This window comes from Mytilus galloprovincialis, chromosome 8 (assembly GCF_965363235.1).
Source record: "Mytilus galloprovincialis chromosome 8, xbMytGall1.hap1.1, whole genome shotgun sequence".
Lineage (NCBI taxonomy): Eukaryota > Metazoa > Mollusca > Bivalvia > Mytilida > Mytilidae > Mytilus > Mytilus galloprovincialis.
Genome location: NC_134845.1, coordinates 18,647,632 through 18,674,411, shown reverse-complemented (window position 1 = coordinate 18,674,411; position 26,780 = coordinate 18,647,632). Strand labels below are relative to the sequence as shown.

General features: G+C 31.4%; 1 protein-coding gene across 4 annotated transcripts; it reads left to right on the top strand.

The window, feature by feature from the left end:
• Positions 1 to 8,620: 8,620 nt before the first annotated feature.
• Positions 8,621 to 26,252, top strand: LOC143085241 (vesicle-associated membrane protein 7-like). 4 transcript variants are annotated; one of them, XM_076261480.1, is made up of 10 exons: positions 8,688 to 8,734; positions 10,423 to 10,506; positions 12,182 to 12,572; positions 13,977 to 14,034; positions 14,989 to 15,038; positions 16,355 to 16,442; positions 22,086 to 22,176; positions 22,706 to 22,773; positions 23,515 to 23,607; positions 24,786 to 26,252. In XM_076261480.1, the coding sequence occupies exons 3-10, from the start codon at positions 12,427 to 12,429 to the stop codon at positions 24,852 to 24,854; spliced, it is 663 nt and encodes a 220-aa protein (XP_076117595.1). In that variant the 5' UTR covers positions 8,688 to 8,734; positions 10,423 to 10,506; positions 12,182 to 12,426; the 3' UTR covers positions 24,855 to 26,252. The 4 variants fall into 4 exon arrangements, with proteins under 4 accessions (XP_076117596.1, XP_076117592.1, XP_076117595.1 ...); XM_076261481.1 differs by lacking the exon at positions 10,423 to 10,506 and having other exon boundaries at positions 8,621 to 8,695; XM_076261477.1 differs by lacking the exon at positions 10,423 to 10,506 and having other exon boundaries at positions 8,636 to 8,734.
• The last annotated feature ends 528 nt before the right edge of the window (positions 26,253 to 26,780 follow it).

The window sequence follows — 26,780 nt, the reverse complement described above, 5'->3', positions numbered from 1 at the left end:
CCTGGTTGTAGTTTTATTCATGTCTGTTCAGCTTTCAACAATATTGAAATTCAAGGTCCTCGATAAAAAAAATATCTTGCGTTCTATGATCTTGCTTTATATGTTTTTTTTAACTTACCAGTTTGATTTCTAACAAACATATCTTTAAATACAGATAATAATTGTTTGCATAAAAATTGCTTCCAGGATCCAGAAATACTGATGTTTCTTAAAGTAAGGAAATCGAAGGAAAACGGGTCATTTTGAGCCATATTGAGAAAAAAATCCGCGTTTACAATGTATTTAATTCTAATAATTATAGGTCGAAGTACGGCCTTCAAGACGCAGCCTTGGCTCAACCCGAACAGCAATCTCAGCTTGTTTTTGCATAAAAACTGCTTCCAGGTTCAAGCAATACTGATGTTTCTTTAAATAAGGAAATCGAAGGAAAACGGGTAATTTTTAGCCATTTTACTGAGAGAGAAAAAATCGGCGGGGGGCTGCGCCCCCCCCCCCCAATGACCCCCTCTCTATGGGGCCTCAATCAGCGGCCCCAAATCCCTGCCTCCCCTGAATTCGAACCCTAGTTACGGCCCTGCCCTGGATATATCAAGTAAATTAATAGAGTTAAACAAAAGAATTGTAACTCTTTATTAAAGAACGTAAAATAGTTCGAATCAAGTTCATGTTTCCATCTGTTTCTATGGCCTTGAAAGTTTACCCTTGAAACATAATTTCGGTGTCTTTGCATCTAATATCATTGTCTATCATGTCTATAACTACAATTATACTGCAGTAGGACTTTCAGAATTGTGTATGCTTTTAAATCATTGACAAATTTCCACACAATACATGCATGTAGTGGTGTCTGTAGTAGATTATGGTGGATGTAAATGCATAAACATGAATTCCATCGAAAAAAAAAGATAAACATTCTTTTTGTAGCTTTAACTCGCATCTCTGACCCCGGCAACAGTTTTTGGGGAAATATCCTAGAATTAAATGGATAATATGCTTACCGAAAAGGAAAAGTCCGATACATCAAATCGCTTTAAATGTAAAATACACGTCCATATAACATAGAAATTAGCGTAAAAAATAATATGCGAGTCATGTGAAAAGTTAGGATTCTACTTCGTCAAAATTATTTCCCCATTAAAATGGAAGTCATTGTAGTGATGTCGCGCTGTCAGTGTAGCTTTTGATAACCGCAAAAGGTTTGAGGGTCAAAGGGGTCAGCCCCACCCCCTTGTTCACCTTTTGCGGGGGGAAATGGTTGAATATATGGAATCACTGAAGTATGACTCTTAGGCAGTCATTGTGTCCTTCTTGTGAAATTTTCTGGATCCGCCACTGAAACTTATATATCCACATAGTACATGTATCATAACGATCCTTATAATTACGCTGGTTGGATTTTAAAAGACAAATGTGTGTACAATCTACTGAGAATCATTTAATGTTTTTAATGCATTTGCTCAACTCAATACGTCTGATCGGTTGTCGGGAGAATTTTCGAAAGTGATTTAAGACTTATTACCCTAGATAACACACACACACAAATTTATTTGTTTATGAAAATAATATATGCATTTTTAATTATAAGATTCATCAGGAAAATTTCTTGTCAAGTACTTTTAGTAAATAATTGCTATTTGAACACACCAACTCTGTTGTTATGACTCATCATGAAGGTATTTCACTTGAACCATATATTTCATCTTTTATGACTTGTCAATAGATATCAAAAAGTACCAGGATTATAATTTAGTACGCCAGACGCGCGTTTCGTCTACATAAGACTCATCAGTGACGCTCATATCAAAATAGTTGTAAAGTCAAACAAATACAAAGTTGAAGAGCATTGAGGATCCAAAATTCCAAAAAGTTGAGCAAAATACGGCTAAGGTAATCTATTCCTGGGATAAGAAAATCCTTAGTTTTTCTAAAAATTCAAAGTTTTGTAAACACTTACAGGAAATTTATAAAAATGACCACATAATTGATATTCATGTCAACACTGAAATGCTGACTACTGGGCTGGTGATACCCTCGGGGACGAAACATCCACCAGCAGTGGCCACGTTATTGTATCAGTCTACAGCTTAAATATACAAAACAAAAAATAATAGAACCTGAAGCGGGATGATGCATCATTTGTTTTTCTTTCATACGTTTTCAAAATAGAATAGTCAACTCAAACACATTTGAACCTACAAATGTGTTCTCGAATTTCTTATTTCGATGAAATTTGTGTCTATATTTATCAGTAGGGATTTTTTTCAAAAAATAATTTCACCGGGTGCAAAAATGCAAATTGTTGCTTCAAAAAGATAAATCAATTATATTTCTTCAGAATTTTTTTAATATTTTATCGAAAAAGAAAGTCGAGTACACGTTTTTAGCAAGAGAAAAATTATGATTATAAAAATAATACTTTATAAATTTCGCGCTTTACATTTATCGCAAGTATGCAAGGCTTATATTTGAAAGCTTAGGATATATAAATATATAGAAACTTTGTAGCGGTTTAATGAACAAAAGGGATTTAAAAAGAATGGCGAAATTATGTAACTGAAGGTCACCTTTGTAAGAAGTTTGAAACCCCAGTTTCTTTTTTTATTAGTTGTTCTGAATAGGCATGAAATATTTTCCACTGGTTGTAAAGCAATTAACAATGATCATCAATCAATCAATCTTATTGATTGGTTTTAAAATGCGGCATCAATACAACGCGAATACGGAAACTTTCTTCAATTTTACACTAAACAAGAGGCTGTCACAACGACAGCAAACCGGATTTATTAACATTTATTTGTGTCCTGGCAATATCACAAGAACCATTACTGATGAATGATGAAAGTGAAAATCGTCAATATCAAATTTGACCTCCATTTTGTCATCAGTATCAACATATTAAAATTTGAAAAGCTTAGATTGAATGGTTCATGAGTAAATGCAACAACGTGAATGGAAACGCCATTTTACGATCTTTCAAGAACCATAACTCCTGAACGGTACAAGTCAAAATCGTCATTATTGAACTTGACCTCTATTTTGTCATCAGTAACAACATATTAAAATTTCAAAAGCTTTGGTTGAATGGTTCATGAGTAAATGCAACAACGTGAATGGAAACGCCATTTTACGATCTTTCAAGAACCATAACTCCTGAACGGTAAAAGTCAAAATCGTCATTTTTGAACTTGACCTCCATTTTGTCATCAGTAACAGCATATTAAAATTTCGGAAGCTTTGGTATAACAGTTCATGCATAAATGCACGGACACGACTGGAAACTCCATTTTTCAATCTTTCAAGAACCATAACTCCTGAACGGTAAAAGTCAAAATCGTCATTAAAGAACTTGACCTCCGTTCTGTCATCAGTAACAACATATTAAAATTTGGGAAGCTTTGGTAGAACAGTTCATGCGTAAATGGACGGACACGACTGGAAACTCCATTTTTCAATCTTTCAAGAACCATAACTCCTGAACGGTAAAAGTCAAAATCGTCATTATTGAACTTGACCTCCATTTTGTCATCAGTAACAGCATATTGAAATTTCTGAAGCTTTGGTAGAACAGTTCATGCATAAATGCACGGACACGACTGGAAACTCCATTTTTCAATCTTTCAAGAACCATAACTCCTGAACGGTAGAAGTGAAAATCGCCATTATTGAACTTGACCTTCGTATAGTTGTCAGTAATAACATATTAAAATTTGAAAAGCTTTGGTTGAACGGTTCATGAGTTAATGCACGGACAACATTTGATTGCCGCCCGCCGTACATCCCCAAATCAATAACCGACATTTTTGTCACAAAAATCCGGTTACAAATGTATTAGCATTTCAATATTCATGTGTATTCTGACCTCACACTGGCTTAGAGCACTCTGTCGTGTAGATCAATTCTTCGTTTTATTGTCAGCTTAGCAGCAAGTATTGGATTTTCCCTGCTCATACTATTAAATTGTTACTGCACATGGTCCTGCTGTCATTTTATTTCATCTAAACTCACCAGTGTCAAAATTCAAGGGACGTGTCGTACGTATATAAGGCGCACGTTGAATGATCGTCAAAATATTTTCTTAGCTTTGCTTCCACTGGTTCTCGGCTAACTATTCTACTGCACTTTGTTCATAGACAACCGATAAGATCAGATCTATTCATTGTCGAAATTGATTGGATGACCAATCAAATTACGTTTGAGTGAAGTGTAATACAAGACAAGAGGATAGATGTTTATCATTTTTGACATTTACGTCCCTATCTTTTCCTCGGATCCTGAATCCACCCTGCTCAATACACCTAATCGCTATTTATTCCATTCCGGATAAGTTCTAAAATTACACAACTTTTTCATCCAGTTGAAGCTATCTGGCCGAGTTCACTTGAAACTCTTCAATCGAATTCAGAGTTAAAAGATTATCACGTGAACGCATTAGAGTTGATATTCGGAACAACTCTAAAAGTCACTCTAGGGTAAGGCCCCGACCAAGCATAACAAAATAAAATATTCTCATTGGTTTGACGTCATTCAAGAGTTTCTCGAGTTTAACCCTGACTCGGTTAGGGTTGGAACCAGGGTACGAGGTGTTAACTCGAGTGGTTCAACTTAAATCGTTTTGTTGAAACCCGAGTAAGTAAAGTTAACTCGAGAGTTTCAAGTGAACTCGGCCTCTCAGGATCCTGTTTAAACCGGCAATTCACCAAGCATGATACTTTTTAATGAGACCTATTAAAACTACCGTAAATACTTTTTTTATGCCCCACCTACGATAGTAGAGGGGCATTATGTTTTCTGGTCTGTGCGTCCGTTCGTTCGTCCGTTTGTTCGTTCGTCCGTCCGTCCGTCCGTTCGTTCGTCCGTCCGTCCGTCCGTTCGTTCGTCCGTCTTTCCCACTTCAGGTTAAAGTTTTTGGTCAAGGTAGTTTTTGATGAAGTCGAAGTCCAATCCGATTCAACCGACTTCAAACTTAGTAAACATGTTCCCTATGATATGATCTTTTTAATTTTAATGCCAAATTAGAGGGTTTACCCCAATTTCACGGTCCACTGAACATAGAAAATGATAGTGCGAGCGGGGCATTCGTGTACTGGGGACACATTCTTGTTTACTTCAATTTTAATTTCGAAAAAAGTGGATCATACTCTATTAATTTCTTGATGATCGCTTTCTAAAGTTTTCCTCCCTCAGCTCTCTTCTAATGACCCCTATTTTCGGCGGCATGACCCAAACAGGAAGTTGTGTAAATGACTGTTTTTCCAGGATTGGACTAAATAGCGATAATGTGTATTCTATCTCAAAATTGGAAATAGACCAAAAACGAAGTTGGTAACCATTAAGAATTTGAGTGACTTCAGTTTGATAAGCAATTTCAATACTTATATAATACATTAAATCAGTTTTGATAAGAAATTTCTTTACACAAGTGGGAAAAAAATAAAGTTATGTTTTTTATAGGTTTTTTAATTATTGTTTCAAAAACAATAAAAGATTTGATATAAAAGATACCACATTTTTGCTAAGAAATAGTGATTTTAAATGAAACAAATTAAAAACTGTTGAAATTGATAGACATCAATTAGCATGAAGTATACAAGATGCGAAGCAATGTTTAAAGGGCTATAATGGAAGCCCAAATATGAGTAAAGGTACGAAATTTAAATTATTCACGTTGGCGTGAGCTGTTAATATACACATGCTAATTAACTACTTTGTTTTGTTATGTGTGGCACATATATACATATCTACGTCGACATGATCATGGATTCATTTTCAAATATCTTGTAAATTAATTTCAGAGCTCCAGATAGGCTGCGTACATGTATTTGAAGATTATGCAATAATAACAATCAAAAACCAAATTCACTCAAAAGTATTACATTTATTTAAGAAAACAGTGTATGGCCATCTAAAATTATTGCTTGTTACATTCATTTGCTACATGTATAAATGTATGTCTTTATTAAGATATAACATGTTTCAAGTCAATTACTTCATGAAATGGTGTTTTGTAAAACTAAATTAATTTAGGAGCTCTGGTAATACAAGGATTTAATATATAACAGAGAAGATATGGTATGAGTACCAATGAGACAACTCTGCATCCAAGTCACAAATAATTATAGGTCAAAGTACGGTCTTCAACACGAATGATTGGCTCACACCGAACAGCGGGCTATAAGGGAATGACCATTTAACTTCAAAGGGGTATCTTTTTATGCCCCACCTCCGATAGTAGAGGGGCATTATGTTTTCTGGTCTGTGCCTCCGTTCGTCCGTATGTGCGTCCGTTCGCTTCAGGTTAAAGTTTTTGTTCAAGGTAGTTTATGAAGAAGTTGAAGTCTAATCAACTTGAAACTTAGTACACATGTTCCCTATGATATGATCTTTCACGGTCCACTGAACATAGAAAATGATAGTGCGAGTGGGGCATCCGTGTACTTGGGACACATTCTTGTTTTTCCTAAAAAAATATTCTGATTCCCAATTTGATGAAAAAAAAATTCTGACATCAGACACGGGAATCAATGAATTTGTTTGTAGATAGATGTTTTTTGTGTTCTGTTTATAAATTGTTCCTTTTAATATTGTTACACGATGATGACTGCTGTACCCATATTTTGACTATTTTATTTATTATATATATATATATGTCTGTTTAGTTCACGCATTATTGTAAATATAACGGAATTTGATGAGACTGTCAACAAAGTGAGAGGTTTATAGCGCTTTAAAACCAGTTTTAATCCACCATTTTCTACATTTGAAAATGCCTGTACCAAGTCAGGAATATGACAGTTCTTGTCCATTCGTTTTTTATGTGTTTTGTCATTTGATTTTGCCATGTGATTATGGACTTTCCGATTGGATTTCCTCTGAGTTCAGTATTTTTGTGATTTTACTTTTTCTGGTAATTTTCATGATAAAAGGTCATTTTACACATAATAATACACCTTTCCTCCTAAAACTTTTTGACTCCTGTATTAAACCAGTCCTTCTTTATGGAAGTGAATTGTGGGGTCTGTACATTCTTAATCCGGGAAAAAGATTATCACCAGGTTCAAATGATGATTTAGAAAAAAACTTTTTTTTTAATTTTGCACCTGAAAACTTTAAGGATCACATTCGATATTGTACTTGGTGCCACTAAATATGCTTCTAATATTGCCAGTATGGCAGAATTTGGTCGTTATCCAATCTCTGTATTTGTTATTCTGCTGTCTCTTAAATATTGGCTATATTTGTATAAAGACCCTCTTTTGAATTTTTCTAAATTAGCATATAAGTCAATCAAAGATGTTGATTGTACCTTTCCATGTACCTTCAATAAACACATTTTTTCAGTTTCTAAAATTCATTGGTTTTGACCATGTCTGGAACAATAAAAGAACTCTGTCAGAAGGAAAACTCATATCTGCAGTGAAATAGAGATTACAAGGAAGATATCGAAAACAAAATTTTAATGTTTTTCAGGTGAAAACCAAAACAAATTACGCACCTATTACTAACAAGTTAAAAAAAGGAATATAAGCCTAAGACTTATACAAAGTTGAATATCTCAAAAATATATATTAGACAGTTATGTAAATAAAGAATTCAAACAATTTACAGATCGAAAAAGGCAGATATATATAATAATACGCCTTTGGATCAAAGGATATGTAAACATTGTCTTAATAACAAATTTGAAGACGAGTTTCATTTTATATGTGAATGTAACCTTTATCAAGAGAAGAGGGAAAGGTTTAATGATGACATTGTAAAGACTAATGTACTCAACCATGTCAACAGATTTCTTTTATATGTAGACAAATTTATTTTTATTAGAAATTCATCAGTTGGAATTAGTGCATAATATATATTGATAACGGTCTATTGTGTGTTATAAGTGTCACAATTGCTGTCTCTTTATGTGTTGTTTTGTGGGTTTTTGTTTTAGTCCGAGATTACTCTGACGTCCAACGGCTGTTTTGCCAGACAAGCTGCGGTCCCAGCTTGTCTGTCAAAATAGCCGTTGGACGTCAGAGTAATCTCGGACTAGGTTTTTTTTCTGTGCTGTCATGTAATTCAGCGATGATCTTTTTAAATTTTACACTGAATGAAATAAGTTAGTTCAGAGGCGGATTTAGGGGGGGCAGGGGGCCCGGGCCCCCCTTTTTGGGAAAAAATCTGGTTGCTTATATAGGGAATCACTGAAGCGTGACTGGAGCGGGCCCCCTCTTAGGTCAGTCAGTGGGCCCCCATTTCTGGATCCGCCACTGTAGTTAGCCGGTTTATACTCAGTTTTCTCCATGCAGTGGAGAAAATTCGGATTCATATAATCTTTGTCTGACGGTAGTGAACTGGAATTAAAGTCTGAGATATGCATAAAAATTTTGAATAACAATCTAAAGTCGTAAGTTATGTCGGAGCTCTGCGGCCTGTGGTACTTTAATTACAGTTTACTGTGAAATCCTTGCCGCTTGCTCGGTAGAAGTTTGATTATATTTTGGGTCGATTGTGTGTGGTTATCTATGATTTACTCTAATCAAACGATTGCCAGACATGACTTCTGTCAGAATATGTAAAAATAGAAAAATAAAGGCAAATATTATGAAATTAATGCTGAGGTTCAAAATCCGGAATATGAACGGAACTTGGCCTCGTAAATTAAAAATTTGAATAAACCGGAAGTGGGTTAACCAAAACAAAAAGATTTTCAGTCAGATTTCTGTCAAAATTTGCCTCAAACGCACATAGGGTAACACAATATATTGAAATTTTATAGATATTGCAAAAATATGATAGTGTTCTTCTTTAAGAACTAAGTTTTTTGTAAATGAAAGAAACTAATGAGGGAATGAGTAATAATCACATGACACATTTTGACAGGTTGGTGAAGATCCTCATAAAGGGTACTATCCTCATTTATTGGCATTATACCCGATATCGTGTAACAATCAACCAAAATAAGTAAGATAACACATTTTGTATTTCATCATAATGGCTGACATGGCTGCAAATATCAAAATATTCATATACTAAATTGCAACATTTTCCCCTCTTAGAAAATACACCTTATCGCTATTTGTCTGCCATTAGTGGACATCACACAGGTTCTCGTAAAATTTTGAAGTCATAATACATAATATCTGACGCCACAGTGGAAAAGTGATTGTTGTATGTATGACGTCAATAGTTCAAGCGGCACAGATTCTCGAGTCAGCCAGGATAAGCGATAAGGTGTATACATTTTGTATGTTGTATCCTATTTTCTTGGTTATTACATACAGTTTAACTCATTTTCAATATATCATGGTTGAATTAGAATTTGATGAATTTTTTTATAGCATGTTGTTTATGGCTTCGGTCAGCTTGTTTGATTTCAAAACCAAAACAAACTTCAAGACAATCAAATACATTACTGTTAATTTAGAAATTATTGTGTGCATTTATTATTGTGATTTTTTCCATTTAGACTAAAATGTGATTTTATTTTTTACGCTTTTGAGAAAACTTCTGTTTAATTAGGACAAAATATTTCTATATATTTTAAATTATTGCGTTAATAACTCTGTGGCTTTTTTCAGTCAGGGGACTTACTGAAATAGGTGATTTTTAAATCACTTATTTGAGTAGCAAAATCGTGGTTTTGTCACAAATTGGAATTTTGTATTTTTTTCCAAATTTTAAACACATAGGGTTAAATAATAATTTTTTTAATTAGTAAAATTTAAAAAAAATAAACTTTTAGCTTCTTTTAAGTAGAAAGGTTTCTACCTTTGATGCTATCATTTACATGTAGCTGAAAATTCTATTTTAGTTGAAAAAATGCTATAATAATGGCTTTACATAATGAACTGATACTTTCTTAAAAGACTTTTCCCAGCAGTGGGAGTATTTTTCCTGTGAAGTTCAATGTTTCATCTTTCAGATTATGTAATAAAATTCTACTGTTCGCGATAAAAATCTCACTGTTCAGGGGTGTTGAAATTAGTAGGGATTATTAAAAGAATGATACTTTAAGAAGTGATTTTTCAAATGTTTTTGGGAAGGAAATTGAGGTCATACTTAAACAAGTGATTTTTATGTCATTATCCTAGATTCAGTACAAGGTCATCACCTGAAATGACCTGGTCATCCTTAGACAACACAGATGTTGGTTATGATAAGTTTAGAAACATAATTAGTCCCTGGATCATTAGTATTCTATATTTAAAGCTACAATAAAATTAAATCACTTCTTCTAGTAATTAATTTGTACTACTTAAATAGGTGATTATTAAAGAAAGACAACTCTAACTTCCAACCTTTATGGAAATAATGTAACTTAAATCAGTGATTTAGAAAATCACTTATTTAAGTAAGTCCCCTGACTGTTTTTCGCAATGATAAAAACCTCGCAATAATTTCTAAATTTACAGTCATGACAGTATTATGTCTTTGTAGAAATACATGTATCGTCTATCTTAACTTATGAGCAACAAGCAGAAAGAAGCAACGACAACCCTTATTCGACAAAGACTCAACATGGTACATGCATCTGTGATTTTTAGAAAAAGAATAAAATATTCTGATATTATAATTATGTTTATATCACTGTCAACTTTTACATGTTTTATTAAAAAGTCGTATCATTATTTTTGGAAACTAATCATGCTGATAGAATGAACCAGGCAGCATCAAGCCCTTTTTCTAAACCAACCCAGGATAAAAAAAAAAAAGGGGGGGGTCCAACTATATGACCCTGTTTAAATGCATTGATCATCAAGAAAAAAGGTGGGGTTTCAACCCCCGGAATCCCCCTCTGGATGAGCCACTGTGTACAATATGATTATTGTGATCCTTACCTTGAGTACATTGTGTAGATCTAATACAACTACATGTACATGTAGATGTACACAAACTATGAGTGCTTAAAAACCATTATATACATGTTGTACATGTACAACACTAAGGATATAACTCTATAGAGTTGTTACAGAAAAATAACATAAATTTGTTATTGTGGACTAAAAAATCAAAGAACTGTGATAACATATATGTATGTTACATGTTTCAAAGGGACAATATACATCATTATTTTAATTAAAATGTATACAAGTTCTATTGATATTACTATCGTCTTTATGTATACTTAACTATAGAAAGATATAACACTTCATAGTTTTCCAAATTTGCATAATACACCTACATTGTATGTTCATGATGTTATTACACATGTTACAGAAAAAATATGCCTGTAAAAATTAACGGGTGCTATCACAGCTTCTCTATATCACTTCAAAGCATTTGCTCAGACATACATCATGCTTAATTACAATTTATTTTAACTTATTGTAAGAAATAATTATCAGAGCATTTAATGAGATTCTGAGCAATCTTCCCAGTAATTCCCAAAGGTCTCATATGAAATGTTACATGTACAAACAAAAAAATGTACATTCCTTTAATAATTAAGCCTTGTTATCCTAGCTTAGTTTATCCCTTAAAAGCCTTGTCTCATTGATTTACCATACATGGTTAATCAAAAATGTATATATTTAATTAAAAATTAGTTATCAAGGCTATGCATTTAGTTTCTGCGCAGTCTCAAGAGTTCCCTAGAGTCCATTATAAATTAAAATATTTAACAAATAGAAAAAATGTAACAAACATGCGTTATTACATTGTACATGTACAGAATTAGAAAATTTAAGGAATAAAGAGTAGACAACTCATGAAAGTATCTGTAATAACACATGCATTTTATTTTCTGTAATAACCCTATAGAGTTATATCTCTGACTCTCTGTAGCATACATTTGTACTTTAATTTTGCATCTTTCTTCAATTTTATATTTGTTATACTTGACACAATGACGAAAACCTAAATGAAATTCTTTTTATAGGCATCCTTTTACTCAAGTTCAATTTGAAATTTTAAATTAAGACATGTATGCTGTTTCCTATAGCTTCTGTAATTTGTTTATGATTAAGTCAGATAAAGTGGTACCCTAAATGATGTCAATCATTGATTGATACATCTCATTTCCATGTATATAATTTGGTCCAGGGAAACTTCCTCAGACATAATTATATTTAAACATGATAAATATTAAATTACATTCAGAATTTTGCATTGATTGTATTCTTATATGATAAAAGTGCAGAATTAAACAGATAATTTAATGTGTAATGTATTAAAATTATATACAATTATATTGTAGTTCTACATACATGCATACAAGGGAAGATGTATCTAGGCCATTCATTCATCTGAATTGAAGAACAGGAAGACTATTCCTTCCTCTGTATAGAAGAACAGGAAGACTATTCCTTCCTCTGTATAGAAGAACAGAAAGACTATTCCTTCCTCTGTATAGAAGAACAGGAAGACTATTCCTTCCTCTGTATAGAAGAACAGAAAGACTAAATTTTTTGTATAGTACTGAAACAACTGTATTTAGACAAGATGCCCATTTTGTTTTGTGTTGTGTCTAGAGGAACAACTGTTTTAGCAAAATATGCCAGTTGTGCTGGAAATTTTACTGAAGTTACAGAGCAGATTCTTTCAAAAATATCGCCTGGCGATTCTAAACTTACCTACTCTCATGGAAGGTAAGTACATGTACATGTACAAAATGTACATGTAATAACATTAACAATATCTCTGACTGTTCTAACCATACATTTATTTTATGTTTTGATTATTGCATGTTTTTGCATTGAATCAGTCATGACGAGTACTATCTTCATTAAATCTTACTCATTATATTTTGAAGATCTTTTACAAATATATGGAGATGTGCTATAATTGCCAATGATACAACTATCCATAAAAGACTAAAGGATGAAGATGTGAACAATACAGGTTACCTAATGACTTCAACAATGAGTAAAACTCATACTGTCATCAACGTAAAAAGTAAAATAACAAAAATACTGAACTCCCCTGAAAATTCTAAACAGAAGGTTCTGAAGCAAATGGCAAGTCAGCTAAAAATGCCCTAAGTTAACAAAACTTGAAACAATTCAAAATAGAAAAACCAACTGCTTGATTAATACTGAAAAACGAATGAAAAATAAATATCAAGGACAACCAACCACCTGATTGCGAGCCCTTGCTCTGGGCAAGCATGTAAGGAATGTTGTGCAGTCAGGCAGTTAAAATAAGTTTTGGACACTTACATGTAACTTCCCAATAAGCTTTACCTGAGACAGTAGACTACAGAGTAACACCACAACATCCGTTAAAATCTGGAAAAACTGTCTGGACTCATCAGTTGGCATGGAGCACACAAACAACCCTTACAAAAACATACAAAAAGGTGCCAAGTACCAACTGAGAGTTCTGGCAGTTACTGAAAACCTATGTTAAACTAATAAATAAAGAAACCCTGTTCTAGACTCTAATATGAAATAGTAAGGAAATGCTTAAAAAAAACATTGAGAATTTCAGGGGATGTGAAAAATTCTTGATGAAAAATATTGCATTGTATTATATACATGATATATATGTACATGTACAATGTACATGTATGGGGAGATTATTGAAACCTTAAAACTTTAAAAAAAAAAAATATTTACAAATATAATAGTAAGGAAATGCTTTAAAAAACATTGAGAATTTCAGGGGATGTAAAAAATGCTTAATGAAAAATATTGCACTGTATTATATACATGATATATATGTACATGTACAATGTACATGTATGGGGAGATTATTGAAACCTTAAAACTTAAAAAAAAAAAATATTTACAAATATACTTGCACAAGTTATTATTAATTATCTCTTCATGAATATTACATTTATAAGTATAAAACCTGACTGATGTTGTTAGAAAGAAAAAAGTGAAAATCACAAAATTACTGAACTTGGAGGAAAATTGAAAACTGAAAGTCTGTATTCAAATGGCAAAATCAAAAATTGAAACACATCAAAGCAATTTATATTTCAGACAATGTCAGATTTCTACTGCTATTCAAACTAATTCAGTTTTTCATCATTTATTTATTTTCAGTTACTTGTTTCATTATATCAATGAAAACAGAATAATCTTTCTATGTATAACAGATGATGTAAGTATATAACATAGAAATGCATTGTGGGTAAACAATATGTATACTTGAGCAGGTAGAGATAAGGATATATAATACTCTCTTGGATAGTTTCGACATTTAAATTTTAAAGGCAATCTGACCTCTTTAATGTAATGATTATCATAAATATGAAAATAAAAAGATATGGTAGATTGCCAATGAGATAACTTTCCACAAGAGACCAAATTACACAGAAATTTACTACTACATGTATCATGACTTTAGGTCACATTATGGCCTTCAACAATGAGCAAAGCCCATACCACAGTCAGCTACATGTACATGTATAAATAGCCCAGAAATGACAATTATTAAACAATTCTAATTAATGCAAGAAACTAACAATTGCATGCATGTTAATCAATACTAAATGTTATAAAAATGTAACTTTCTGTAAGAGCATATTTATACAAGAATAGTTTTGAATTTATTTTGAATTCAACAAATTTGCATTACCGCGGTACTATGATGATTATTGATGATGATTGACGGCTGCTTAAGAACCAGTGGAAAATTAAATGCATATTTAGGATTAGAACATATTTAAGTGATATGAATATTAACCCTGCATTGTACTAGACTGTGGATCAACACGTTGAGCCACATTTCTTATGTGCTAGTTCACCAGGTAGCAGTCGACAGGAAGACAAATAAGCCTACCCTAACATAATTATGATGCCTCTGAGCTAACCAATCATGACTCTTATTTCTTAATGCCAGGAGTTAGCAGAGAAGCTGTAAATTCCTGTTTTAATAACTCTAGTTTGACCAATCTCAGGTTAAACCAACAACCTCCTTCACAACATGAAAGGTGAATTAGTCAAATATTGTGTGCAAACCGCAGTGATCCTAAAATTCCTGTAGAAATTTATATTATTATGTTTAACAATTGGTAGTAAAATGTTACATTTGTTCTGTTTTTCTCAAATTTAGGATTTTGAAAGATCGAAAGCTTTCCTGTTTTTAAATGATGTGAAGAGAAGGTTTGTTATATTAATTGAAACTTCAGTAATTAATACGTATAAGCATTTTGTTCAGGCTAGTGCCAAAACACAAGAAAAATGGTTCTCTAATTTTTGTGCTGTTTTCACATTTCTTGATCGGTGTAAGAAAAATATTTCTCCTCAGAAGTAAAATATCTGTTCTCAGCAAATGATTAGTCGAACTTTGATTATGACGTCTAAATGTTTTGTTTATTTCTGAATTTTCCTATTGTGACGTCATGAAAAAAGGGGACAATGCCTGATGACGTTGCATATATATAAAGAACACAAGTTTCTGAAAATCTTTGAAAAAGAATGATAAAAATCATTAGAGAAACAGATTTCGACACTATAACTCATGTATTAAGATATTTCTCTACTCTCGACAGTTAAATTTTAGTTATTTAAAGAGCTCGCCAAGCCTCACGCTTTAAATAATAATATTTAACTGTCTCGAGTGGAGAAATATTGTAATACACTTGTTGCAGTCAGTGTCGGAATTTTTTTTTAATATAAAATACAGCATACTGTAAATTAAACAAATGTTATCCAAGAAAAACAAAAAGCAATGTTAACCCTATTATTGAGCACTGCCAAAACCAATGAAAGTTTATTCCATTACTTTTTTTATCATAAATGCAAATGTTTAAGGTAGTCATCTGTAGACACATGCATGTATTAAGCCACTAGTAATTTGCAACAAAATGGAAAATGCACATTCATGATTGCTGCAAGATTTTTCATATGAAGATGTTTATATGGGTTATGTGTAATTTTTTGTTACTGTTCGTTTTAAAGTAGCATTACCAGAAACTATATGCATAAAATTATGGTTTTGGGAAAAAAGGAATAATTATGACTGTCAGACATCAAAACTGACTCTTCTGTACTGAAAACGACTAATTATGCCATTCTTTTTTAATTCAAGACATATATATGGCCTTCATCAATGAGCAATAAAAGCATCACCATGGAAAAATTTAAAACAAGCAGCAACTACTAAATTTTTGCATAATTTTCCTCAGCAGTGTACACTTTTTCTCCCCCATGCAAATGTATTCATAGAAGTTTTAAAGAACAACTATAAATTGTTTTAGTTATTGCCCTTGTACCTTGGATAGAATAAGTATCTGTATGTGCTGTGCAGTTGATATTGGAACACTGTTCTCTTATTCTTATTATAAAGCACTACACAAAATAATTTCAAAATCCTGTGTGTCCCATTTCCAAAAAAATAATTGATAACTATGACTACTGACATACATAATTCAATAGTCTAACTTAAAAATAAAGGAAATTTATATCTTTTATTATAGATTTCAGACTCAGTATGGAGTGAGGGCACAAACAGCTTTACCATATTCCATGAACAGTGAGTTCTCCAGGGTGATAGCATCACAAATGGTAAGTAGTTAGTCAGATAGCTTTAGGTAGATATAAGAAGATGTGGTATGAGTGCCGATTAGACAACTCTCCATCCCAGTCACAAGTTGTAAAAGTCAACCAGTTTAGATCAAAGTATGGTCTAAGCATAGATGAAGTTTATATATTAATATCATGTTTGTACCACATTTTGACAGTTCTTTTTATTCCCTGGCACTAAAATAATGGACACGTTAGGTTTTTAGCTCACCTGGCCTAAAAGGCCATGTGAGCTTTTCTCATCACTTGGCGTCCGTCGTCGTCGTCGTCGTCGTCGTTAACAATTTTTCAAACATCTTCTCCTCTGAAACTACAGAATGGATTTGAATGAAACTTAGCATGATTGTTCCTTAGATTATCCTGCACAAAGTGTGTGCTTCGATTTTTGATCCGTCAAAAAACATGGCCGCCGTTACTTAAAATAGAACATAGGGGTCAAATGTAGTTTTTGGCTTATATCTCAAAAACGAAAGCATTAAGAGCAAATCTGACACGGGGTAAAAATGTTCATTAGGTCAAGATCTATCAGCCCTGAAATTTTCAGATGAATCAAACAAACCATTGTTGGGTTGCTGCCACTTAATTGGTAATTTTAAGGAAATTTTGCAGTTTTTGGTCATTATCTTGAATATTATTATAGATAAAGATAAACTGTAAACAGCAAAAATGATCAGCAAAGTAAGATCTACAAATAAGTTAATATGACCAAAATTGTCAATTGACCCCTTAAGGGGTTATTGTCCTTTAATGACAATTTTTCACAATTTGTTCATCATATTTGCTAACTTTAAAAAATCTTCTCCTCTAAAACTAATAAACCAAATTCAACCAAACTTCAAATGAATGATCAGTAGGGTGTATAAAATAAAGTTTGTGCTTTATTTTTTATTTCGTCAAAAAACATGGCCGTCATGGCTAAAAATATAACACAGGGTAAAATGCAGTTTTTGGCTTATATCTCAAAAACTCCAGCATTTAGAGCAAATAAGACAAGAAGTTAAAGGGAAATTCCGCGATTTTTTACTTATCATCTAATTATGTTCATCTTAACATAAAAAACACATTTGCAAAGTTTTAAATTTATATTCCTTCTAATAACGGAGAAAATCAAGTATTTGTAACTTTTTTGGTTGAATTCTCGAGTGGGTCGTGACGTATTAGCCCGATTTATTGAATTCTGGGAAAAAATAAAATCTGTTTAACTCTTATAGCTTATCGACAATATACGTAATTAAAAGCGCACAGCTGACGAATGGTCGAAGTTATAAACCACAATATAAGAATGAACGAAAGTGAATATGCATATATATACCGTTTTGTATTGATTGAATTAAACTCCTATAAAATTATCTCTAGTAAATGTTTTTGAATAAATTTAATTAATTATTGTTGAGATTTTTTTCATAAAATATTTATTGAACATTTTTACTGATATTGAACTGAAAATATTTCAGTTCTATTTACCGTTATTGTTTTGATAATCATTTCAATGCAACAAATGTGTGAGCAGAGTGTGTATATTATTTTGTAAAGGTCACTGTATATTTCTCGGCTTGAGGTCAATTCGTTTACCTTGTAGCTATTTAGCCGCAGGTGTGAGTTCAAGCGTACACAGGTATAAATGTTGTTATTTGGAAAGGATAAATAGAAAGGATTAGAGTATATGCTGTCATGATGTTAATACACTAAGATTAAATACACGATGAGAATAAAGATACAATAATTAAATTGTGTAAATTAATTGAAAATAAAATTCAGATTCGTAATTCCGAAAGTGTATAAAAATAAAAGGAAACAATTTTTGATTACTTTCTTAGCGGCAATTGGCGTAAAGATTCAAATATGAAGCAAAAAATAGTAGTTTTAATCTTTAATAAAAACTAAATGCAATATTACCCAATTTGATATCTGTTTGATATCATTGACTTTACCGGAATTTCTTAACTTGTAGTCAAATCTGGCTGTGTTTAAATGCTAATAAAACTATTGCAATTTTAAAGTTTTTAATTGACAAAAAAATACAACATACAACATGCATAATTTTTTTTTAGTTTCTTTTTAACATTTTATTCTTACATAATTAAATTCATTTGACAATCATTTACACGAACTTTTTGTGAAAAGAATACTAATTATCTAAGCTAAGGCATTATATCTTTTGAGGATTTTTGAGGATTTTTTTTAAAATTCTATGATAATAGTTGTGCAATGTTGAACATGATAGCCGTCATTAATCCAAATAAGTAATACAGTAGTTGTAATAAAAGTTATACTTTAGTCATGCATTACAGATATTGACGAATTTATAATAGTTCGTTCATACATCGTTGTTCATGAAACAATCATTATTAGTATACATGTAAGTTTCCTGACGTATAAGAGCCATTGAGGATGAGCTCCAGAGAAATCAGACTAGTTGCGTTTCGTTCGTTTGTTTGTTGGGAAAGGAGAGGAAATGCAACCGCTTGTACAGATAAACGACAGAATTACCATACAAGCATTTATAGTCAACACAATCAGAAAGAGTTCCCATCGTTAGACGGGGAATATGAAGGCTTCCAAGAATGAACAAGTGACATGTCTAACTCTGAACAGTTAGAGAACAGACTATCGACATCGAACGCTTGTTCTTGATATTTGAAACTGTATGCATATATATACGTATACGTTTATGATATAGTGATGAGTTCTGACAAAAACTAAATTCCTTCATGGTTATATCTTGCCATACGTTTATATTGGTTTGTAAGGTGATTACTCAAAATCGTTATTTGAAAATCCTGTTTGTGAGATGTAGATTCATTTCAATACAGAAATTTCGTCTATATATTTCACAAGTGTATAACAAGGAGAAGCTCTGAAGGTTCATTACTTCCATTTTGTTTGGGTGTGAACCATCGATGTTTACAGCAATATCAAGGAATAAGGTGATGATGGTAGAAAGAACTATGGGCGTCATGTGGCAAATATTACATGCATATCGGACAATGAGTTGTCAATCTGTATGAAAAGTTTTCCAATACAACCATATTATTGAGAAGGAATGTTTACATGCTATACTCTCGTACTAGTATTACAGGGTTCTTGTGGCGTTCACCTTAGACACACATCGTTTTAACGATGTTTAAAAAAAGACAGAACCAATTTAATGTCATATTTCCCTATTTTTTAAATATAACTAAAATTCTTTTATCTGACAAGAATATCCCTATTTAGCGAACAAGTAATTTATTCTTTTTTCGGTTATTGAATACCAAGAAAGAAAATAAATCCCGAAATTAATTTGAAACTTTGATACTCAAAAGTTTCCCAGCAAAATATTCACATCCCCTGGGGATAATTAGTGTTCGTCCAGTGGCATATATAACAATTGTGATGACGAATTCCTTCCTTTGTTTGAGAACAATCTTATTGAAATATAAATCTGTGATTTTCCTAGGTCCACAGCTTCAATGAACCAAAGCAAAAGTTATACATCGACCTGTATTTAAATCAAATTGGTTCTCTTCTTCTTTTGGTATACAACTGTAGTCTATCGACATTCGATGATTACATACTGTTGGCATACGTTGGCTAGTCTATTTACAACACTTTTACCCCTATTTATTCAAAATATATGTTTTTTTCTTATGTTGAATGTATACACGTATATATTTTAAATTGCGCTATAGTTCCGTAACTTTATATCCAGTCGTATAAACGAATCGTCGGCAAGTGCGTACATTTTTTAAATCAATATTTCTGGTCTGTTCCAATCTGTCCTTCACTATTGACAATGACTATATATTACATTTTCCCAAATTCACCCTTGGAAAAAATATTTAAATAGATTTTAATTTCATCAAATCTTATTTTTTGGGTATTATTTATATATTATGAATTATATTCTTTACACCAGAAATGTTATTTATAAACAAGCGTATGAGTTTAGTAATGACAAGTAAGACAGAGTTGTATATTATACATCTGATAGTTCAAAATGGAAAGTTATAAGTTATAAGTTATCAGCCGTGTACACTGATCAATACCTGCAGAAGTGAAACGATGCATGAACTTGCAAGCCCGACAGGAAATCGCTTGAATACCTGGACGTGTCACCTCACACCCCTCACAATACCTTTGGAAGTAATACCTTTAGCCATGCTGGTGATCAGATAAGGGAAGATCAAAATATATTTGAAAAAAGTTTATTACTTTAAAGAATTATGAACAAATTAGATTTTCGAAAACAATTTTCACGGAACACTTATTTATGATTTCAACTTTGACTTTTCACCTAATTCCAATATCAACAGTTTAAAAACAACAGACCATGGTAATTTAAAAAAAGTAGAATATTTTCCGTATCAAGTTAGTTAGTCGTATTAAACAACCGTACGATTGACAAGATATCGACACGCAATTACGACTACATCGGTTACTGTAGTTTTGTTTCTTTGTGGTTTATAGACATATCGTTTTTATTCATCGGGAAAGAAGACAAGATGGCGGATCTCGGAGAATTGATACTCTAAATTTAAAATCGATGGTGATCGCTTATCTAGCGGAATAAAACTTCAATATCTATGAATTTGAACATTTTTATACAGAATGAACATAATATCAATTTTTGATTTTTTTGCGAAGTTTCCCTTTAAAGTATTTATTAGGTCAAGGTCTACCTGTCCTGAAATTTTCAGCCGAATTGGGTAACTGGTTTTTCAGGTATAATGCCCCTGAATTGATGATTTTAAAGAAATTTTGCAGTTTTTGGTTATTATTTTGAATATTATTATAGATACAGATAAACTGTTAATAGCAAAAATGTTAAGCAAAGTAAGATCTACAAATAAGTCAATTTGACCAAAATTGTCAATTGACCCCTTAAGGAGTTATTGCCCTTTAAAGACTTTTTCACAATTTGTTCATCATGTTGACTTACTTTAAAAAATCTTCTCCTTTGAAACTGCTGTATCAATTTCAGCCAAACTTAGGCTAAATGAGTTTCAGAGTATCTAGTATAAATTTTATATTTCATTTCCTTGTATGTCAGAAACATAGCTCCTATGGCTAAAATAGAACATAGGAGAAAATGTTTTTTTTTTGCTTTTGAAGAAAATAAGACGATTCAAAGAACATTTAAATAAATTGAAAAGCCAAAATAATCATTGATGAGAGATTTAACCAAAAAAATTAAGGTGAGCGATTCAGGCTCTTGAGAGCCTCTTGTTCTTTTGTCCATTCTTACTACTTTGGCTTCCTAGTTAAACAATTTATAAATATTGTTGGGAAACAGAACAAATAAAGGTTTTGAAATTAACCTTGACCAAGTTGGGTTTTTTATCATGAAAGTTAAGTTTTGACAATGACATATTTCTCATTTTTGCACTATGATGAATTGCAAATTACACAAATTCAAATTTCCATTCAGTGAACAAATTATTTAAAATACGGAGTTTCTTAAATAGGTTTGTTTGCTAATGACCTCAAATATGTTTGGTTGTAAAAGACCTATCAAACCAGTACATCTTTGATATTCGGCAAAGAAAATGTTCCCCTTTGATATTTTGATTGTGGTTCCCATAGACTTATCTTAATGTTATTTTGCAAAAGATTAAATATAAAATGTTTGTGTTTTCTTTTCAGAGATCACTGACAGAACACAAAGAAAAAGATAATATAGAGAAAGTGGAAAGTCAAGTGGATGAATTGAAAGGAATCATGGTCAGAAATATAGGTAAATAGGATATTTTGATTCAATATCTTGGAATTTTAAAACATTTAATTTTGAAGAAATATTACATTAGGAAAGGTATAATAGCACTGCCAGTTAAGGGTTTTAATAAATTGTCCTGACTTGGTGACTCTCTCATTTATTCATTAGGAACCAAAGTTTTTCCAACCAATAAAAAGTGGTCACTTCAATATAGCATACTGTGCTGTAAGTGACATCAAACATGTGTTTAACAAACAACCAATTAGTTTACAAATTTCACCCATTTATCTTATCTAATGCTTATTCTTCTAATTATTAATTTCCTATGAGAATTTATGTAATAAGAATGAAGTCTACTTTGCTCATTGTTGAAGGCCGTACAGTGACCAATAGTTGTTAATTTCTGTGTTATTTGGTCTCTTGTTGAGACTTGTCTGATTTACAATCATACCACATCTTTTTAGATTATATTTGGATTTGCACAATGTGTATATAATCTAAAGTTTTCTGTATTATATTTACTGTAATTAAAAGTGTTTCATGTTTTCAGATCAAATAGCTGACAGAGGCGAAAGATTAGAACTTCTAGTGGATAAAACAGAAGACCTTCAAGCTAATGTAAGTTGTAAACAAAATTAATTGAAATTCAATGTGTAGGTTATTTATTGTGTGTTTTACCTTTAAGATATTTGGTCTAGCTATCTATTTATATAGACAAAATGGTAGATTTTTTGGCACTTAAAACTAGTCTTACATGTCTTACTCCAACCTATTTTGTACCTGTGCTGATTCAGGCTATCTTGACCATGTGCTTATTGTTGCGGTTTGTCTAAGTTTAAGTATATTTTTTTTGGGGAGCAATCATGTCAGCATGGTTGATGTGATCTATTGTATTATCCAATATATTTTATTATATTTTACTTTCTATTATCCTTTTTATTTATTAAGTGATCCTTATGTATGTTAGGTATGTGTGAATATCAGTTTGTACATAGGTTTCAAATGCCAAATATCCACCAATTTAACCAATTTTGTAAAGTTTTATGCTAAGCATCATTCTAAACACTTATAATGGTAGAAAAAGATTCAGTTTTTTCTTTTTTTCTTGATAATCATATATTTGTTAGGAAGTGAATCAAAAATATTCTAAATTTCAGCTCTGAAGCAGTTATACTTGTAAAATAAATCCCCAGTTCATCTAAAACATTGGTTTGAATCTTTTTATATACAAAAGTTTCCATATTAGAAAAAACAAGGATTTTGTAAATAAGCATATTTATGAGCCATCTATGTCTTACATAAACATCATCTTGTTTTATTTTGCTATTAGATATTTATTTATTTTTCTTGTACTTGTAGTCAATAACATTTAAGAAGAGTAGTCGTACACTAGCTAGGTCTATGTGGTGGAAGAATGTCAAGATCACCATTATTGTTATAGTTGTTGTTATTGTAAGTAATATGTAGATAATTAATGTCATTTTGAATACTGTAAAGTTTAGAAATGTGTCCATGCATTTTTATTTAAACCCTTAAACAATGGTAAAGCATATGTTATAAATTATTGTGAAATAAAAAAAAATGCACTTTAAAATAGTCCTATCAAAATGATAAAGGAGAGTTTTGATATCTGTAAAATCTATCTCAATGTAATTTTCCAAAAAGAAAAACATCACTCAAATTATTGTAAATTTTAGAAATGTTTCCATGTATTTTTATTAAGACATTTGATCAATGGTAAAACATATGTTATAAATTATTGTGAAATAAAAAAAATGTACTTTCAAATAGTCCTTTCAAAATGATAAAGTCTATCCCAATGTAATTTTCCAAAGAGAAAAACGTCATTATCTGTGAGAAGGACTATGTATATCATTTCGTAGATATTTTAACATATGCATGTATTTGCATATGTCCAAGTTGAATTTAATTGGCTGAATGTAAATTGAATGCAATAATTCAATTAGAGTTCTCACAAGGATAGCATACAAAAGTACAAGTAAGCGGTGACAAAGTGCTCAAATAGTCTTTCATTTCTAAGATCTTCAGGGAAAACCCAAATGCACCTTTTTGGCATTTTGTTGCAATCTAAATGGTTCATTTATTGAAATGTCTGTAATCAATACATAAACAAAGTTGTTTAGTTTTAACATATTTATTTATAGTGGATTGGGAAACAAGTTTTGCAACTTATATTAATCCCTTTCCAACAAAGTTGTTATGTTCCCACTTATTCAATAAGAAAAAAGAAGGCTGAAAACATGGATATTACGTGTATCAATATGAACATCTCGTTACATCTTCTATTCTACAATCAAGTTGTTTTTGCAATCAATTAGTCTATTCGTTCCATCTGTCTATCAAATATTTTCATTACACTTTTTTCAGCAGCTAGTGAATAGAATGACTTCATATTTTGTCTGCAGCTTGACAATGAAACCATGAGCTTGTTTTAGACCATTCAGTTATATATATACTTTCTGTTTTCTTATACTTTAAATTATGAGTGGAGGTATGCTTAGCACGCCAATGGATGCATTCTTGTTTTGTATAAGATGGAGCTAAAACATTATCACTGTAGATTCATTATGTGGCATTCATTAAAAGGTTAATATTCTTTCTTTTTTCAGGTCATTTTGTATTTCATTATATCAGCTGCTTGTGGTGGATTAGACTGGCATGGATGTACCAAGAAATGAAGCTCATGAATATTCATATCACATGTCTTTCATCATTTGTCAGCCATGAACAAATATATTATTGTAAATGGTAATTGGTGCATTTTTAAATATTCCAATGAATATCAAATGAATATAGTAATAATCATCTTACACCCAACTTTAAATTGATGTCTGTCAATATAGTGTGTATGAAAGCAGTAGTGTTCAACAGTCAGGGATATAACTCTATAGGGTTATTACAGAAAAAAAAAACATACATTTGTTATTGTGGACTAAAAAATCAAAGAACTGTGATAACATATATATGTATATGTTACATGTTTCAAAGGGACACTATACATAAATAGTTTAGTTAAAATGTTTACAAAGTTCTATTGCTATTACTATTGCCTTTTTGTATACTTAACTATAGAAAGATATAACAGTTCATAGTTTGCCAATTTTGCATAGTACACCTATGTTATTACAGAAAAAATATGTCTGTAATAACTAAAGGGTGTTATCACAGCTTCTTTATATCACTCCATACTTCATGCTTTATTACAATGTATTTTTATTTATTGTAAGAATTAATGACCAGAGCATGTAATGAGGTTCTGTGCAAGCTTCCAAGTAATTCCCAAGTGGCTCATATAATAAGTTTCATTTCTTTAATAACTAAGCCTTGTTATTACAGCTAAGTTAATCACTTAAAAGCCTTGTCTCATTGATTTACCATGGTTAATCAAAAATGTATTAATTTAATTTTAAAAAAATAGTTTCTGTGCAAAGTCTCAAGAGTTCCCTACAGCATACTATAAAGTAAAATAATTTTGATTTATTTTACAAATAACAAACATATGTTATTACAGATTTGTAAATTTAAGGATTAAAGAGTACACAACTCATGAAAATATCTATAATAACACAAGCTAGTTATTTTCTGTAATAACCCTATAGAGTTATATCTCTGACTGTTCAACAGTTTCTGATATGCTTATGATATATATGTGATGGTCAGTAAAGGTTATGAAGTTCTCTAGTGAAGTAATTTGTATGCATATTTTTGAAGCATTACTGAATAGTTTCAATATTTAGCTATATGCATGATTTCAATGTGTCTATTTGTATGGCACTTATGATTCAGTTAAACAATTTTTTCATTATTTATTTATTTATGTATTCAATTTGTTCTTTATTTATGACCAATTATCATTGTTTATTTATTGGGTCAATTTAATTCATATCAACACATTTGATTTGAGTTTCAGAAGGTTCAGAGTGTAAAAAATAAATATTGATATTGCATGTTATAAATACAAATTTTTGTTTATTATAAATCACAACATTTTGATAAAAGATTGCAATGTACTGTTTTTCTGTATCTTAAATAATGAACACTCACATTAACTAACAATTTGTGCGGCTTCAACAGAAGTGAAATCAGACAAGCTGATATACCACATGTTAATATACCAACCTCTGTTATACCACATGCCGAAAAACCCATCATCTGGGCATTATGTGAACCATACTGGCATTAGTGAAATGTGTAACATTGTATTACCATACATTTCTTATCCTAAGACAGTATGTTAATAATATATATTTTCTTAAAATCATTGCTTTTGTATATTTTGTGTGGAGTTTTTGTGTAGTTTATTCATATAATATATGTTTATGACATTTTCCAATTCACCTCATTTAATTTAAATGGCTTTGAGTTTTCTCAGTGTCCATGAGCTCATTCTTCTCTACAGTTGTGTGTCAGGACCTTTAGCTGATTCATGCTACAAAACTGTGGTCACTTACTAGACCATATTTCATTGTTTTCCTATGGATTTAGTTTTAAATGGGAATGGATAAAGGAATAACTGATTGCTAAAAGTTATATTTTGAAAAAAAATATGGTTACTTATATGCAGTTTCAGTATCTAAATACCTAAGTTACATTTTTTGTTGTTG

What these genes read in the sequence shown, in the direction of transcription:
- LOC143085241 (XM_076261481.1), top strand. Translation starts at nt 12,427, where the DNA reads ATGCCCATTTTGTTTTGTGTTGTGTCTAGAGGAACAACTGTTTTAGCA. An exon ending in CTTACCTACTCTCATGGAAG is followed by an intron (nt 12,573 to 13,976) that starts GTAAGTACATGT and finishes ATTTATTTTCAG; the next exon opens with TTACTTGTTTCATTATATCA. An exon ending in CAGAAGACCTTCAAGCTAAT is followed by an intron (nt 22,774 to 23,514) that starts GTAAGTTGTAAA and finishes TTGTACTTGTAG; the next exon opens with TCAATAACATTTAAGAAGAG.